General features: G+C 36.5%; 2 protein-coding genes across 2 annotated transcripts in view; one reads left to right on the top strand and one right to left on the bottom strand.

Annotated features, from left to right (window-relative positions):
* Positions 1-18283, bottom strand: part of LOC149718738 (DNA (cytosine-5)-methyltransferase 3B-like) — an 81007-nt gene that overhangs the window by 34468 nt on the left and 28256 nt on the right. The window contains exons 5-11 of the mRNA XM_089852159.1: positions 15150-15255; positions 13527-13664; positions 12693-12737; positions 10888-11021; positions 10298-10362; positions 5144-5198; positions 2087-2339 (exon numbers count right to left, since the gene is read on the bottom strand). Coding sequence (XP_089708285.1) covers positions 2087-2339; positions 5144-5198; positions 10298-10362; positions 10888-11021; positions 12693-12737; positions 13527-13664; positions 15150-15255 — 796 coding nt within the window. The remainder of the gene's footprint in view (positions 1-2086; positions 2340-5143; positions 5199-10297; positions 10363-10887; positions 11022-12692; positions 12738-13526; positions 13665-15149; positions 15256-18283) is intronic.
* Positions 6478-7760, top strand: LOC149718739 (uncharacterized). The gene is made up of 5 exons (XM_089852164.1): positions 6478-6845; positions 6901-7072; positions 7135-7231; positions 7300-7520; positions 7589-7760. The coding sequence occupies exons 1-5, from the start codon at positions 6644-6646 to the stop codon at positions 7758-7760; spliced, it is 864 nt and encodes a 287-aa protein (XP_089708290.1). The 5' UTR covers positions 6478-6643.

The following is an 18283-nucleotide window of genomic DNA, read 5'->3' as shown; positions in this document are numbered from 1 at the left end:
TAAATTAACATAGACTTTCGAGCTTTAGCGGGCCTAATGTCGTCTGCTATTTCAGGCTCCTGTTTGTTTGATTGGAAATAGTTTCAATATTGGTCGCGGCGTGGCTCTAGAGAGGCGCTAGAGAGACGCTTCCCACAAGGAACCACCCGCCCTATCTCCATTCCAGTCCATCTGTGTTTAATGGTCTTAGGTTTAAGTGAGCCAATGAGATAATTTAAACTCTTCGTTACATGTTAGAGAGAGGGGCTTTATACTGGGCTATGAGTAGGACTGAAGTAAATACTGACCGCTCTCCATTCCTACTTCTAAAATTAAATCTATCCCTGGTGTGATATCAATTAAATGAAACTTTGTTATAATATTTTTTTTCAAACGGTGTAATAAACCCGGGTTTTTTTAACTAGCCAACTAAGAGTAGGATGTTTCTAACTACTGGATGGTTTCGATTCATGGCATGAAAAAACACAAACTTAATGTTACAAGTGTTTTTAGGCAACCATGTCTCTAGTTTTCCAAGGGTGTCATCTAACTTTAAGGTAGTATATGTTGAATGGTAATAGACAATAATAAAAGGACGGACTGAAGGATCAAGACGTGTTGATGATGGGTTAAGTTCTGTCGGCGCTTAACGCTTAAAATATTTCACTTCTCTGGGGCACAGTAAGTACCATGTCGTCAAAATAGTCGCGTAGTGTGTCTACACAGACAGATCAACAACCATAACCTTAACATATTCTCGTTAACCAAAACCCGTGCCGCTTGCGCTAACGGGTCCAGTGTATCCCCTACAAGTTGACTTTCCATACGAACTCCAGTTTTGACATGCTAGAGGGATTTGTGGGCAGGACTTATACGTGCATGTATAAATCCCGCCCACTAGCCTTTGCCAAGCCAAACCCGGAGTTCATCAGTAAATAGCCGCGCTATGCTTTAAAATGTAGTCGAAGGATCCCAGGCCCAATTTCTTTAATCAGAACCCGTGCATCTGCTGATTATCACGTTTTCCACTGTTATACATCATATGTATAAAGACGTTATGTTTTTTACGATTATGATCTGTGAGTGTGTAGGTCTTGAATTTGTATGTGAAGGTTGGATAGACTAAAAGATACATTTTTGGCTTAAAGGGAATGAGAAGCTTCGTTTGAAAAACCTCTGATTTATATAACAAAAGAAAGAATTGATTTCTGTGAATTCAAAAATATCAAGCTTTTAATTCTCCGATTTCTAGTTATTTGGCAATACGCATTTGAAAATGCTTCATATGAAATTATTTGAAATCCACTTTTTATGAAAGGCTAAAACGTTTCCCCGTAGGCTGACGTCACAGATATATTTTTCACGTAAGATGGTGCCCATCTCTCTCCGCTATTAGACCCAGAGTTTAGACTAGCGAGAAGCTCGAGAGTGACGCGTATCGGATTCCCGGGCTTTTTTTCCTCGTGTCATAGTGATGTCATCAAACGGGCGAACAAGCTCGACAAGACAAAATTATTGATATATCGAAACTGAGTTTTATTGATTTTTCAATGGATTTTAAAAATAGAAACTTTGGTTCAATTATATTAAAAACTTGATATGTGGAAAGTAGAGACTTAAGTGTAACATAATACCACTGTCGTGGTAAAATATGATATGAAATTGTAAATTCGCATTCCCTTTAATGTACCCAACCGTTGGGACCTTTTGATGGCAAGTTAGAAATCATGAATTGAGACTAACTACTGTACTACATTAGCAAAGAAGAAGCTAACACGCCCTTCCCACCCCAACCACACCTAGCTAATACGGAAATTGTTTTAAAGTCACTTGGTTCTCTGCATCATAAATCGAGAATCCGTGACAAAAAGATCAATTGCGAAGTTGTACTATTTGTTTGAGTAATTTCAGAAATGCATTTTAAAGTGCTCCTACTTCTGACTTTAACCACGCAAATATTTAGGTTGAAATTTTCAGAATAAAAAAGTATTACACCGTAATTCAAAACGGTTAGTTGCGAAGTGACTGTCGATACCCAATAGCTACTAAGCTTGATCTTTTCATCATACTTTATATCTCTTCAATAATATTGAAACAGAATAGTTACCTGTCCCGATCCCGTCAAATACAGATAGCACGGTTAATTCACTTTTACTCTTTTTATTTTCATGACTCTCTTCATTTTCAGGAGGACTCTCCTCATTTTCAGAAGGCCTATTTTCTTTTTCAGAGGGACTCTCCGATGGTGAAAAAAGGTTTTCCATATTTTTTCTCCATTCTTGCTTTATTTTGACGAGTCCAAATTCTTCTTTGTTGAATGGCTTGCAAACGTAGCAATGCCAAGGATCACTATTTTTTACCTAAAAAGAATATTAGGAATGAAAGATTTAAAATCTTTGTTTTCGGTCTCAAATATTATAACGACAAGTTGGGAAACCAAAATAAACCTCTTCGAGTCCAATTAAGAGGTTTTTTTATAACTAAATAAGTATAATTTATTATTTTAATCGGCATTAATTTACCTTAATTCTAGTTAAATCGTTTTAAGAAATTTTATTCCTAAAATCAGTTTAAACATACGCTATTGTTGACCCTCTCCTAATGGAACCAACTAATTATTGCAAGTGTTCATATTACATATGATGTAACCAAGTTTACAGAAATGAAATGGTTTCTAAAGCCAAGGAGACGACTAAAGAAAGAATGAGATGGTTGCGTCTCAATCCCGAATATAGAGAAAAAGAAAATGCACGCAATCAATAATCCAGTCTCTTTTCGTTAGGTTTGTTTTACTGATTGGGTTATTATGTTCGTAATCTTCTCTGAGAAACCTATAGGGGTCACTGCCTCACTGGAAATATGCCCTGAAAAATTCTTAGGTGTGCAAAAATGTTATGGTCAGCCGGGACCATCTTGTTATTCACGCGAGAAGCGAGAAAACTTTGCGCGAGAGCGAGAAAATGAATAGAAATCAGGGTTTTTGATTTTTGATTTTTTCAAAAAAAATAACAAAATCGATTTTTTTTATTTAAATCGGATTTTTTTGATTTTTATTGATTTATTTCATTTTTTTATTTTAATTGAAATACTCAATGGAAACTATTGAGTTAATATTAACCAAACGTAAAATAATCATGACATTTAAGCAGCTATTGGATATTTTCTACAAATTTATTCTTATTGTTACTATTCAAATGCTTATACAAAAAGACTAGCTTGATCGCTATTTTATTTCCTAGCCTATTTCGAATCTAACTCCAGTTAAAATTGACCACAAGTGGCCAGACGAACTGGAGTTCTGGGAAAAACTAAAACTGAAATATGCCAAAACCATGATTGATTTTAATTATAGGTCTTTTCTAGTTAAGTTTCTTTAACTATTTCTTGGAATCTTAGAAAACATTTTTTTTTAAAAAAAAATAAATACTTGATTTTAATCAAACGATTTTTTTAAAAAAAAACGCTTGATTTAAATCCAACTGATTTAAATCAAACAACCCTGATAGAAATACTCTTTATCGCTTCTACCTTTGATGTTTTCAGTTTTTCACTACCGCGACATACGTTCGTGAGACGCGACAATTTTAAAAATTCGCGCGAGAACTCGACTCGACAACCGATCTAGCCTAGCCAGATATTTCTAGCTTAGCGAGAAGCATGAAATACATGTCACGTGGTAGTGCTCCAGCGAATCAGCAGTTGGGGTCAGGGGCACCGATCATTATTTTTTCCCAGGGGGGAGGACTGGGGCCCAAGGCAACACCAAGGAGCTAAGCCAAAAATTTTGTTCCTTATAGGAAAATATGAATTATAGGATTTTATAGTAGAAAAAGGGTGTTTTTATAGGAAATATAGTACTAAAAATCCTCATATGTAATGCGGCTTCTCAGAGGGGGATGAGTGCCCTCTCACTTTTCCCCGTGGGGGCTCAGGCCCCACATGATCGGCCCCCCTCTTTGGGGTTCCAGTTTCGGGAGCAGACGAATTTTATGTTACTAACACACCGACGCGACTAGCAATGGAGAACAAAACTATAGATAAGAAAACAGAATGAAGAACAAGATGGTCCCGGTAGACCATATCATTTTTGCTCACCAAATAAATTTATAGGATATTTGTCCAGTGAGACTGTGCCCCCGATCATCAATCAATCATTCAATCGGCTCAAAGCCTTTGCTTACTAAGCCACACTAATACCAATGTTTTAAAACGATAAACAACACTAATATAAATCACAATGCTGTCCGAATCCACGATTCAATCGACTCTAATTTAGAACGGCCGTTCGGCTCGTCTTAACTGAGTCTCAGTATCATCTTCAGATGAAAATTCAAGGTTCCCTCCGTACATAAAATAAGATCCCCTTGATATCGGGCGCTGTTTAGAGAGGCATGATGCGCGCCCAACTCCCAGATCGGCTCTCCCTCAATGATTCTCAGTATCGTCTTGCTGAAAATACGGTGTTCCCTCCGTACGTGATAAAAAATCGCCGTGATAGCAAAAATAAAAGAAGAATTAAATGCAGCAAATCGAGTGAATACAGAAACAGAGAAATGAATGGAACTTTGTGGCAAGAAGTAGCGGTCGAAAATAACATAGTAAGTATATATATTAAGGTTATCGTGGTATTTAAAGCAAATTTCTTTCTAAAAAGCAACTTTCGCCGTCTTGCACCGATAGCCATTTTTTAAACACAATTGCGCCTCTGCGATGGGTGGTAAAGGGTACGTTTGCTGATTATCTCTCTCGTCTTGGGAAACGTGCCAGCAAGAAAACTATTGCTAGAACCAAGAAGGGATATACTATACATATATTCCTTCTTGCTAGAACTTACTATTGCGAGAGAAAAAGATCGCGTACACGACTAGCTCTCGAATCTCGTCTCGCGAGAGAGATGCGAAAAAAATACTTATCGCTTGATTGAAAACGCGCCTTTAGAGTTATTATTATTAACTCTATTCAAATTTCCTAAGTGAAAACTTGCCAGATATAGGAGTATATTGGCTATTAACACTCTTCTAAATTTTGCGAATTTCGCAATGAGTAAAAACGTTTGTCATCTACTAATAAAAATGGAGAGCCTCATTCCGACCCGCTAGTGGGCCTTGCACAGACCAAACAATGAGACCAGTTTTAGGCTGAATGGGAAAAAAAAGCAACTTACTTTCATTAATGCGTCGGGCGAGACCAGCATTTCGATGCATTCGGTGCAAAAGCTTCTATTTAAAAAAATAAAATCTTTATTAGTAACGTTATTATAGTAGAATTCAAAGTTGGAAGAAAAAATACAAAGGTTTTCAAGATTAAATTCTATTAAAGAGAGAGAAGTATCGTTAAATTGAGGGTGAAGTGCAAAATCAAGTGATTTTTTGTATCGATTCATCTACTAATCATAAGACCATTCTGTATAGTGAAACATCCAGGAAATATCTCCGAATGATTTTAAAATACAAATTAAGCTCAGATTTTATGGATAATTTGATATAAGGACCTCCGATCAATCGCGTAACGCCCTGCCTCCTTGTTAACAAAATTCTCGTGGTACGTCCCACGACGAATGAAATTTAGCGCGAGATTTGATAAAAGTTGCAATTAAAAGCAAATTTCTCATAACTATTAAACTTCATTTCAAATTGCAATACATATAATAATTTCTAGTTTCTGGCCCTTTGTGGGTTTGAAAAAGTGTCGCGGATTGTGTATAAATGCAGTTTTTTAAGGACTGCGAAGCAAAACTCGTTTTTTTATAATATCTGTCCCTTTTTGGGGAGAAACGTTATTTGGGAATAAATTAGTTCTGGAATAGTCAAACTCAATCGTCCAATTTTTTAAGACTAAATATATATTATTTCACTAAATCGTAACTTACATTTGGAAATTGCAATGGTAGGATAATACAATGCACTGTATAAAAACACACTATGCTAAATATTCGTTGAAACCATGTGAAAATTATAACTATTTCTGTGTGATCATTTAACCTTAGGCTTAGAAAGACAAAAAATAGGCCCAAAAAGTTTTAAAAAAATCACGTGAACTTAATTAGAGAATCAAAATGGTGAAATTAAGCGCGAGATTTGAATTGAAACTTTTATTAAAATGCAGCGCGTGCTGGCGCGTGAGCTAGCGCGTGGTTTAAAAATATTTGTTTTTAAAATTATACAAAAAGGCTAAGTTAACCTTACACTACGAGAAATGTGATACTATACCTTTTCAGCCTTTGCTAGTGCTGTAAAGTTAGGCTATGAAAAAAGTGTATCCCCTTGGTCGCGAAACCTTGGGTCTAACTCGCAAAAGTTTTTCCACCTCATAATGTTAAGGTGCGTTTTCAAAGGAGCGTGTTGAGGGTAAAAATCGAGCGGGTGCGAGAAAAAATTAAAAATTCTCGCACCCGCTCCGCGAGCAACCGTTTTCATTAAAGCGATATTTTTTGCGGGTGCGAGTAAAAGCCGCGAGCGAGGAAAAAAATCGCTACCCGCTCCGATCAGATTCTATTAGATATTCTCGCTAAGCGTTTTTCTTTCTCGCTTAATGTTTGTGATGTCATATTTTTCGTAGCCAATAGGAGCGTCGAAAACTTTGGCGCGTGTTTTAAGTGCAGCGCGAGACTTGAAAGGCTACGTTTTAAGCCTAATTATTACCAGTTTTAGAACTGAATATAAAAATGGGTAAAAAATCCTTAATAAACGAAAATTTAAAACTAATTCGAGCTGAGAACAAAAGAGTATTAGATGAAAAAAAAGAAAAATTAATAGATTTAGTTAGAGAAAGAGATGTTATATGGAACAGGAAACTTGTGGCTTATCGCCACACTGATTTGAAAGAGAATAAATGGATGGAAGTAGCGACGAAAATGCAGATGAATAGTAAGCCTTGTTGAGATATAGGTGCTTTTCTTCAGCTAAAATGTTCATTATTTAGAAAGCGAATGTAAAAAAATGTGGAAGAACCTGGTGGATCATTTTCGTAATACATTTTACGCAGTAACCACAACAAAAAGTGGTCAAGAATTTGATGAGACCCAAGCGGATAGAATAAAGTGGGCTTACTTTAAGCCGCTTCTTTTTTTGAAAGATGTGCTTGCGCGAAGAGAGTATGTAAATATTTCTCATTGTCGCAACTTCAATTATGAAAATATATATTTAAATGACGTAGAACTTCTTCAAACTTCGACGAAAATCAAAAACAAGGGGAGAATGATGTTTCTACATCCCCAAAATGTGACGATAAAGAAAATGACGTGGATGAAATGGTATTTTGCGCAACTTTAGTAAAACATTCAGTTACACAAATGAAACTAACTTCATTCGTGTGAATAAGGTGATAGAGGCAGGCGGAAAAGAATTTACGGTGAAAGATTTTGAAGGTTTTGCCGATGATAAAGACCAAGGTCCATCAAATGAGAGTGAAGAAATTAGACGAAACGATAAAAAACGTAAAAGGGACAGCTCTGAGGTGGACGAGAGAAAAGCACCCCAATCTCTAAAAAAACGAAGTACTACACATGAAATATTCTTGAATCAAATGGCAGAATTAAATAGGTACGACTTCGGAAACTGTGCGTGTGTTTACTTCTTTCTAAATTATAATTACTGATCGTCAAATACAGGGAACTGCAAACATCGCAAGATGATAGTGCAATTTTTGGTGATTTAGTTGCCACGATGATGAGGAAGGTTTCACCAAACTTCGTAAATGATTGCCAAATAGAAGTTATGAAACTAATCAATTCGTTTGCCAAAGGTAACCCCATCAGTGTGGACACCCATAGTTATTTTTAATGCAAATTATTGTTATGTAAACATATTTTGAGTTATTAAATTATAGTCATTTTAATTGTATTAAAGTTCGTCGGGTTTTTTCACTCCTTTCATTTCCCATTGCCAAGTAACTTGCCCCGCAGGAGAAGAAAAATAATTGGCAAATGTTTTTCGAACATTGTTGGCTTCGTACTTGAAATTTTTGGATGCAGTTGGTTCCAACTTACGAAAACCAAATGCTGGGTTTTCTTCTAAATTTTTCGCCCATAGTCCTTCCTTGAGGGATCCATCCTTATTAATAGAATCGGCAAAGTCTACTGGGCAATAACACTTGTCTTCATCTTCTAGATCTTTTTCTACTTCAATTAAATAATTGTGCAGCACGACACACGCCTTTACTATTTTGTCTGCATTTTGTGGCTTAAACATGATGGGCTTTCTGAAAACTCTCCACCTAGTGGCAAGCATTCCAAATGCATTTTCACTGCATCTTCTGTGAAAAAAAAATTAATGGTGAAAAAGGGGCAAGCAAATTTCCACTTCACTATACGGAAACACCAAGGTTTTGTCACTGGAAGTGGTTTTTTAAATGAAACAGCGAATTCAGATAAATAATGAAATGTAACCTTGCTCTGCTTAAACGATAATTGAAAATGCGGTGAGAGTTCTCAAGATCATCCGATGAAAAGGGTCTCATAAAATTTGGAAGAAGCTGGAAAGCTTCGTCTCCCAAGAGAACGTGAGGCGTGGTTATGTTGGTTTTTGGAAGCCTCCTAGGTTCAGGAAATTCTACTGTTCCATTTTGAACTGCCTGACCAAAGGCGGAACCTTTAAACAGTCCTCCATCAGAATGAGAACCAAAACCTCCAACATCGACAACGATGAAACGATAATGGGCGTCAACAGTTGCCATCAACACTATGGAGTTGAAGCCCTGAAATAAATACGATTATATTTTAATTACATTTTGTTGCATCATTTGAAATAACCACCTTGTAATTGTGATATAAAGTTCCAGACTTTGAGGGCTGTTGAATCATTACGTGTTTCCCGTCAACTGCTCCTGCACAGTTGGGGTAATTCCATTTGTTGCGGAAACCTTTTTCAACTTCCTCAAAGTCAGATCGTAAAGGTTTCTGAAAATAAAATACAGATGAGAAATGTTTTTAGTTTAAGAAATTAACATACCTTCAGATAAATTGGCTGCAAAACTTCCCATAGCGCTGCACATGTTTCGCGAATAATCTTATGGGCAGTAGTCTTTCCAACTCGAAATTGGTAAGAAATCGAAGCCAAACTATTCCCAGTTGCCAAAAACCTGTAGTACATAAAATCTTTCCTTCTTCCATGTGATATATTTAAGATATTTGAAATATTACCTTAATGTCAAGGCGAGACGTAACCCAGGTTCTAAGGGTTCTCGAGAAACAGGGTATTTTTTTAATTTATCTTTCACAAACTCAAGCAACTTGTCAAAGTTTTCAGGACTCATACGAGTGAAATTTGAAAACTTGTCATGATCATACTTTCTCATTTTATGCATCTAAATAAATATTAATCCAATCAATTTAGGGCGTAAGACTTGACTTGCAAGTTTCCCAATTTTTGGTACATTGGACAACCAAATTTCTGTTTCTTAGCGTTCTTTGAAGATTACTGCAACTGCGTTTAACAAAAATCACTTACCAGTGTTCCATAATCCCCTTCAGAATCTCGGGCACGCCATATAGGATGGACCCACCAGCGTTTGGTGCGGTATACTTTTTTTCCAGTTCCAAAATTATGCATATAATATAACTGCATCATTAGCATTTTCTTACGGATTATTAAACAACGACGCCGACTCTTTGTAACCGCCATTTTTAAAAATGACCAATTATTGAAAAATTAGGCTTAACGATCTCGCTATGCACGTTTATCGCGCGCATGAAAACGGTTGAAAAAAAGTATCGCTATCGCAAGCGATAGCGAGAAAAAGAAAATTTCTTGGCGAGAAAAAAAAAATCGCGCGGTCCGTTCCTCGCAAAAAAATACCCTCAACACGCTCCTTTGAAAACGCACCTTTAAGCTCCATAGAGTTTAACATTACAATTTCGGATTGAGTATAAATTATTATGCCAAACTTTTTGCGGAATTTTGACCAATAGAAATAATTCACAGTATCACGGTGGTGTAATATTTTGTACGATCTTATTAAACAAGGATCATTTCGGAAGTCAGTATATTTCTTTTAAAGTTTTCAAGCTAATATTATTATACAATATTTTAAGCTTAATTGCTTAATTAGAATGTATTCAAAGAAAGCTTCAATTCTATAAGGAATTTAAACCTCTTTTCCATACATAGCAACCGAAAATCAGTAAAAAAATACTAGAGAAAGGTGTCTGGCAGCATTGCACCTCCCGAAATGGCGCTAGGTTTCCCGGAGACGTTACTCCAATATAGGCCTTAGCTAGTCAGTATCGTTACTGATTTATATCAATTCCGCCAATATGGATCAGTATCGGGTTAAGCCTGATATTGACATCCCTACTGAAAATGATCGAGATTGGACGTACCTGTTGCAATCCTTGTCATCACAAATTACTAAACGGCCCTCTAGAGAACACAGCATACAATTAGTCTGTAAATTAAAAACCATGTTGGTTTAGTTTGGTCATGTAGCCCGACTTAACGTTGATATTAATTGCATTATATTTCATATGTTTTTTACATTTGTTTAAATTTTTATAAGCAATGGTGACATGTAAGACAGTAAGACTCTTAGAGACTTATTAAACTATCAAGATAATGAGAAATCGTGTGTTTGCGCAACATGTTAAAAAATGAAATAAATTTCTATGGAACTATTTCCACACTTTAGACAGTCTGCAACCAGGGCCGGATTAAGGGGGAGCAAGGGGGCATTGGCCCCAGGCATTAGGCTTGTTGGGGGCCTATTGAGTGAAACTATTCCCCCTAGCAACATTTGCTGTTTATCTTTTACTGGCTTAAGGGGGTGCATATTATCTCGGCCCCCGGGTGCAAAATTGCTTAATCAGGCTCTGTCTACAACTGTCGCATTTTTCTAGCACTAATAAGTTAACAAAATTATAAGGCAACGAATTAAAAATTTCATAACTAATTAGATAATAATTAACACACTTACATATAGTCCATCATCACCTATGGAATAAAATGTCTCCATCAAGTGATTTTTGCATTTTTCGCATAAACCCCCTTCCATTATGGGATGCTGTATTTCAACTTTGGCTTCTAGCAAATCACAAGCGACGCATATGGCTGGTATGCAATGAAAAAAATCGGGGATAAATGAAATGCTGAACAAATTTCTATAAACTTCTCAGATCATAATTGTAAACCCTGTTATATACAACCACTTATCCATTAGCATAGGATTGCAACGCTAATGTCTAATGCACTTATAGCAATAGGTTGTATGCAATGAAAAAAATCGGGGATAAATGAAATGCTGAACAAATTTCTATAAACTTCTCAGATCATAATTGTAAACCCTGTTATATACAACCACTTATCCATTAGCATAGGATTGCAACGCTAATGTCTAATGCACTTATAGCAATAGGTTGTATGCAATGAAAAAAATCGGGGATAAATGAAATGCTGAACAAATTTCTATAAACTTCTCAGATCATAATTGTAAACCCTGTTATATACAACCACTTATCCATTAGCATAGGATTGCAACGCTAATGTCTAATGCACTTATAGCAATAGGTTGTATGTAATTACAATTGTAACCAAATACACTTGCACCTGGGTATGATTTATTACCATTTACTCGTTTAAAAACTGTTCAAAATTATATTTTCGAAGCTTAAATTTATCTTTTCACGATCGTTGAATAAAACTACTGAGTTGAATGTATAAAATTACGCATTTAAAATAAATGGGGAATCAACCCTGCCAATAGCCACGCTCTTGTAGTTGCATAACCAATCACGCTTAACATTAAGGTACAATTTTAAACCTAGTTATATCAATGGACTATTGGTCTTAGCATTTTAGCACACATTAGCTGGAACCTCAACAGCTATTCTTTTGCAACAGTTGATTTTTTTGATTCATTGTAGCTACATAACTGTTCACGGTCTAAAAACTTTTGGAGTGCACCATAAAGAAATAATATATGGCTCCCTATAAGTGTGCAACGTAGTATATTTTCATACTACAGCATTTGCTTCAAAAATTGAGGCGCTTACGGTTTTACGCCCCGTGGGAGAAGTTTTGGTACTACGAAAGAGGGATGAAACCGCCGTCACCGCCTAAGGGGTCCGCGAAAGCACTATGCTTTGGGCCGGGGAAATGGCTGTGCCCGTAGAGACACGAGACACTCCTTACCTCGTACCAGTGTAGGCGCTAGCCTCGGTCGTCAAAATCTCGCACCATCTATTTGTTTATTATGATGATTCCGACATGCACTTAATCAGTTATAATTATCATAATAATAACTTCTAGACCTTTAGCGAGTTAATTACAAAATAAAATTTGAAAATTTTCTGAACAAATATTTTATCTTTTTTAACGCCAAAAATTCTTCATAGCTGACATTAGAAACGTTTTACAAATTTAAATGGAAGAAAATGCTGTTTAAATGACTTAAATGGAGTTTCATACTTATAGGGAGCTATATATTATTTTCCTATGGGTGCACCAAATATCTACGGTGTTAGCGCTGCTGTGGTAATTTTATTTCTTATGAATATTTTAAGCTGTAAACTGCGATTTCACCGTCTATAATTGCAAATTAACCTACGTAAAATTTCGGTTCAAAACTTGTTTGGAATGATATAGATATTCAAATAATTTGAAGCTCAACTCAACAAATTAAATGAAACACGATGTGTGAATTAGATTTCCCTGTTCAATAAATTCAAACTACCCGCTTAAAGAAATGTAAAAGTCAAAAGCTTTAGTGAATCAGAAAATTACCTTTGATGTCTAAAATTCCATTTCGGACTTTTTCCAACGCACTTTCTAATTTTGGAGAAAAAAAATACACATAAGAATTCAATTTACCAAAAATTTATGCCGTTTGTTTTAATTAAGAATTTGTTTTCTAGTGTCTCAAACGCAAAGCCCCTTCAAGAATGAATTTTTAACAGTAAAAAGAGGATGTGACGTAATGTATTGTTATTATACCGTATATTGAATTGTAGTTAAAATATGCATATCTGGTAAAGTAATACTTTGCACCGTGTTGATACAATTGATCGTATCAAGTAATAACTCAGAATAGATAAATAGCCAAGAGATACGATATACTGTATTATCAGGGCTAGATATAATTTTAGAAGCAGGAATGGAGAACGGTTAGTATTTACTTCATTCCAACTCATAGCCCAGTATAGAGCCCCTCCTTCCAACACGTAACGAAAATTTTAAATGATCTTATTGGCTCAATTAAACTACGTTTTGATGACTTTGCTGACGGGATGACAAAAAAATACGTAATTCCTTTTTACCTCTGTCGCTATGACCCGCCTCTTCTTTCATACAATAATGATACGAATACATTAGAAACTGACAGTACCCTAACTAGGCCTTATTACTCTTAGTGTCTTGCGAATTTAGAAATAAAATCTGATTGATTACGTTGCATTGGATTAAATTCCATTGTTTACTTCTAATGACGATAAGTAACTTCAATATGCTTCGTTTAACCGGAGAACCTTAAGTTACTATGCCGCAGAAAGCATTGCATGGAATGGTTGGGGTTGGCACCTTATGTTCATTCATGCACATGTTAAATATCAACGTGATTACCTTTTTTAACCACTAAGTTGTTTACTTCATCATCATTTTCGCTTTTCGTTGGTAAATTCGATTTTCGTGTTTCGTTACTCGTTTTTCTGGTCTTTAAATCATCCAGAATTTGTAGTGTGCGTTCTGTAATACTGGGTCCTGAAAAATATTTCAAAACAATTATATTATTAACTCCAAACGTTTTCCCAAATAAAATCAGCGGAAAGTGATGCTTTAATAATAGCAAGAAGGGATTTACTAAAAGCAGGGTAGACGGAACGCGTTACTCATTTAGTAGAGTAGCATTTTAATATGGGCAGTGAAATACAAGTGCAAAAATAATTTTGCAATACTTCGTGTGGCTTCTAGTAGAGCTCGGCATTATCTATCAATTATCCACGTTATTTTATCTTTATCCATACTCGAAACTTATCCACAGAACTTACAGGTTAAATCGTATTATAATCCACAAATTTTGTTTATAAATAATCGGTTATCCACCAATTTGTGGATAATTGATCGAAAATGCCGAGCTCTAGTTTCTAGGGTGCTAAGGTTGTACAACAGAACAACACCCAACAACGATCTAAGGCTATACAGTGGCTCCCATAAACTATAAAGCTAGGAAGAGTGCCACCCCAAATTTAATACACAAGAAATACACTGACCGCGACACTATAAGGTGTCATCAAGAAGTGATATCTAGTTTATTAGGGAGAAGATAAGATGCCTAAGTATTCGCCCGCCATAGTCCCAGTCCCCCTTTTAAAATTCCAAGGGGGACGTAAAAGAAGACCGGGCTATCTCGCCTCTCCTCAGTGGGAAAATACGTAATTTTCGTCATTCGTGTCGCGCTGAGCTGGAAATGTGGTGCATTTATTCCCTCTCTCTAATAAACTAGATATCACTTCTTGGTGTCATTTCTAGTTTAGCATACATTTTTTTCTCTTTTCTTAAATCATAGAAACTCAACACAATCATAAATAAACTCTTACAGCCAAAAAATTCGGAATTTCATTTGTATACGGAAACTGGTGGGTCATGGACAATACATATACCCATAAACCAATGCGAAATTCCTCTTTTCCAGAACGAGTTCAAAAATGATTCTACACTTCTACAAACTGTTTTAAGATATTTTTCACGACTCCTTTTAGAACCCTAGCTTTTTACTGAACTTCAAAACGATCCTCGTGCCACGAATTTTGAACTATCAAAGCGTTGCCTACGTTAATCAAGGCCTGTGCGCGGCGCCGATTTTTATTTTTCGTTGGCAATTTAAGTTGCTAAATTCTCTCACCTGAGGCGCTATTAGCTGGACTTCAATAATTTCAAATGCTAATTTTCTCGCGCTTGGAATTTCAAATCTTCACTTTCTCGCGCTTGGAATTTTAAATACTCATTTTCGCGCGCGTTTCGGTCCAACTATCAATGAAATCTCGCAAAATTTCGAATAATACCCGATTTCTTAAATCCCATATTCGACTCATAATAATGTTCGACTCGTTGATTCGATTAATCGATTCGATACTGGCAAATAATATTCGAGTTCTCGAATATTTGCACAACCCATTGAAAAACAAACAACCTAACTACGAGAAGCACAATTCATGTATGCTAGACAATACTCGAAACTTTAGTCACCTTTTCCAAGGCCTTCTTTTGTTGATTCGCTAGGAACGGTAAAACCACTTTTGGCCCATTGCAGAGCATCCATGTCAATGGTCAAGTTGTCCCGTGATCTCATTTCCTAAAATAGTAGAATTATAACGTGAATCATTCAGCTCACAAAATATTAAATTTTGACATTTTGAAATTTAAGAAGCTACAACAGTTTTTAGCCACATCGTAGTATAGACTTTTTCACCGGTAGAGAGGGTAAAAAGGGGGTAAAATTCTCGAGAGATGAGCATGCGCAGAAAGAATGTTTGTTGCCAGTCGTATTTTTGTAACCATTACTTTTGCCTTATTTGTTACCCGTTTGAGTTTATTTTCATAAAACAGTGTTGTATTACCGGTTGCAAATGTATTAATAGGTGTTTCTTCAAATCCTAGAAGGTCAAATTTTACTGTTTTTATATTAGTTCAGTTCAGTTCAGTTCGGTTTGGTTTGTCTGGGTTTCCCATCGTGGTAAGGTCCCTTTGGGAAACTGGATTCCTTCCCTTGTAATCGAGTTTCGCCCAAAGTTAAGTTCTTGTCTTTCACCGGTTTAAATAATAATTTAGCTCGCCAAGAAGAGTTTTTACAAACACTTGAACTGTTTGGGTAGATAAATTTCATATAAAAATATCTCCGGGCCTTAGCGTGCCCTAACCCCTAAGCAGTAATTTTAAATTTCTTGCAGACGACATAACAAATAAACGAATTTTTAGAGTGACGTTTTGCCTGCGTTCAGTGAGATAAACCGATCTTATGTATTATACTGAATCGAAATCTTTGGTACCTTTCACTGAACGTATTTATTGTGACGTAGACAAAAACAGTAAACCCGTCCCGAAACAAGCTGGAATGTGCCCAGACAAATTGGAGAAACACCTATTGAACTTCCTACGTGAAATTTAGCATTTTATACGTAGCGCTTTCGGCACGGCATCGTCGGCGGACATCGTCACATCGCCGATGAAGCGATGATCCCATACAGTCGCCGAGGCTTAATGAGTTTTAGCCTACTAATATCAATGCACCGTTTCCATTAAAACTTAAACACTTCATTTCTAAACATGGTTTTAATTGTACTTTCTTGGTTTTAAGTACTAGGCATTATATTTTAATATTAAATTACAAAAAGTTCTCCCACACGTCCATCGTATTTAAGTTTACATGTTAACTAAAAAGAAGCGTAAAAATCATACCGCCAAATATTGTAACTGCTCATGCGCGGCCATAAGTGTGAATAGGTATATACGATGAGGCTCTTAGTTTGACCCGAGCCGTAGTAGTAGTGGCCGGGGTTGTCGCTTTTGTTATCGTTAGATTTTAGCTTAAAAGGAACTCGATAGTACCTCAACCCACCAACAGGGGCAGCTGAGCTCAGTTTGAGATTTTATTTTAATTAAAAAAATTTCACATCGCACCCTGGAATCAAAGAGAATATACCAGGAGGAGCAGAAAGTTTAGCCTTTCACAAGACTTTTGAAAAGCCCGGCCATGGTTTTGGAGTAACTAGATCCGGTTTTTGTTGATTGGCTAAGCAGCGACGCCTTTTATTGGTTAAATTATGTCGGCTGCTTATTTTTGGTGGTGGCAAAGGGTTGATCTCTGAATGGACTGTTGGCGTGCAAAAGGTAATTTTTAAGTAGACAGACGACACGGTCACGTGAACAACCGGAACTAGTTTCTCCAAATTCAGAGCCACTCCCTGTTTCCAAAGTTTCCGCTCCTCTTGGTATATTCTCCTTGCTGGAATTAAACCCGAGTCGTTGGCGGAGAAGTAAGACACGCTACCACTGAGCCATAGAGATTCGATAGAGAATTTGAGTTTTCATCCTTTAGTTTATCAGTGTCGGGGATAGGGGGAGAGTACATCTCTATTTGTAGGGTCGGATACTTTTGAATTTCTATCAGTGGGGTCGGATACTTCTGATTTTTTTTAGGGTCTTTAAATTTTTTTCTTTTTATTTGTGTGCTAATTAAATAGATAACGATGTGGCTGCCCTTGGGTCGACTTGTTTATATAAATTTTGGTAGCTAAAAGTTTCACTCGGTTTTCACTGGGCGAATTTCGCGCGTTTTTCGCAAAGGAAAACTTTTCCTCTTTTTTTGGCGAATTTCGCGACTTTGCGTTGCTGATCCTATTTCTATTATTGCGGTTTTTTTCTGTAGGCACAAAACAATCATTGAGGGTATGTTAGTCACGTGGTTACGACTGAGCGTGTTTTCTAGGGAGCCGCCACTTTCAAATTTGCGTTGTTTAAGCCGAGGCTTAACCTGTTTACCATCATTTGATTAAAGAACTGTTACGTTATTAAAATTGCTAGAATATAATCGGAAATGTTGGTGGATGAGATAAGGAAGTACCCTTATCTTTGGGATAAAAGAAATTTAAGTTCCAAAGATGTAAAATTGTAAATACGAGTGACAATCGAATGAACTCAATCGTTCACTTCGGACATGGCGCTTATCAGATATTTCTTGCCGCCATGGTTTCGTCCAGTGGAAACCGACCACACAAGATAAACATTTCCGTTGCGGTTTTTACCTTTATCGCTTTTTCTACGAATTTCTTTCCGCAAAGAAATTTGCCAGTGAAAACCGAGTGTAATGTTTATTTTTCTACATAAGCAAGTTTAGGACTACTATGAATTTAAATGGTGGTTGCGCGAAACAATACATTTCTACGAATTCATTTGTGTCGAAAAGGTCATGAATTTGTCCATCGTGCCTGACGTGCCACCATTTTCATACACTTTTAGTGTATGGAAATGGGCTAACGAAAATATCTAAACGTAGAGTTTACACTGCTTATTTAACTTCTCTCCAAGCGCCGTCAAACACCTTACTTATTTTCCCTGCATAACACCAAAGTTTTCGCGAGACGAAAGCGGATAATATAGAAAATCGGGTGATAATTTCATACGCCGGTCATTATTCAACATAGTGGCTAAAAATCGTGGAAAATGCCAAAGCTGGTATTTCTCGAGGTAATATTCCAATATGGCGGCAAAAACTGGCACTCTGCTGTTCGTCACATTCCATCACGGATGTGTATTGTAGAAGGAGTAAAGACTAGGCGCTAGGCCTCTAGGCACTAGACATAAGCGTACTATTGCTCCGCGCA

Source organism: Phalangium opilio, unplaced genomic scaffold, assembly GCF_054372755.1.
Source record: "Phalangium opilio isolate 3A_F unplaced genomic scaffold, DU_Popi_V2 ptg000002l_1, whole genome shotgun sequence".
In the NCBI taxonomy this organism is placed as follows: domain Eukaryota; kingdom Metazoa; phylum Arthropoda; class Arachnida; order Opiliones; family Phalangiidae; genus Phalangium; species Phalangium opilio.
Note: the sequence above shows the minus strand (reverse complement) of the source record. Positions and strands in the feature narration are given on the sequence as shown.

Coding starts and splice junctions, on each gene's coding strand:
- LOC149718739 (XM_089852164.1), top strand. CDS start 6,644: ATGGGTAAAAAATCCTTAATAAACGAAAATTTAAAACTAATTCGAGCT. Junction 6,846..6,900: donor GACGAAAATGCAGATGAATA/GTAAGCCTTGTT, acceptor TTCATTATTTAG/AAAGCGAATGTAAAAAAATG. Junction 7,232..7,299: donor AAAATGACGTGGATGAAATG/GTATTTTGCGCA, acceptor CGTGTGAATAAG/GTGATAGAGGCAGGCGGAAA.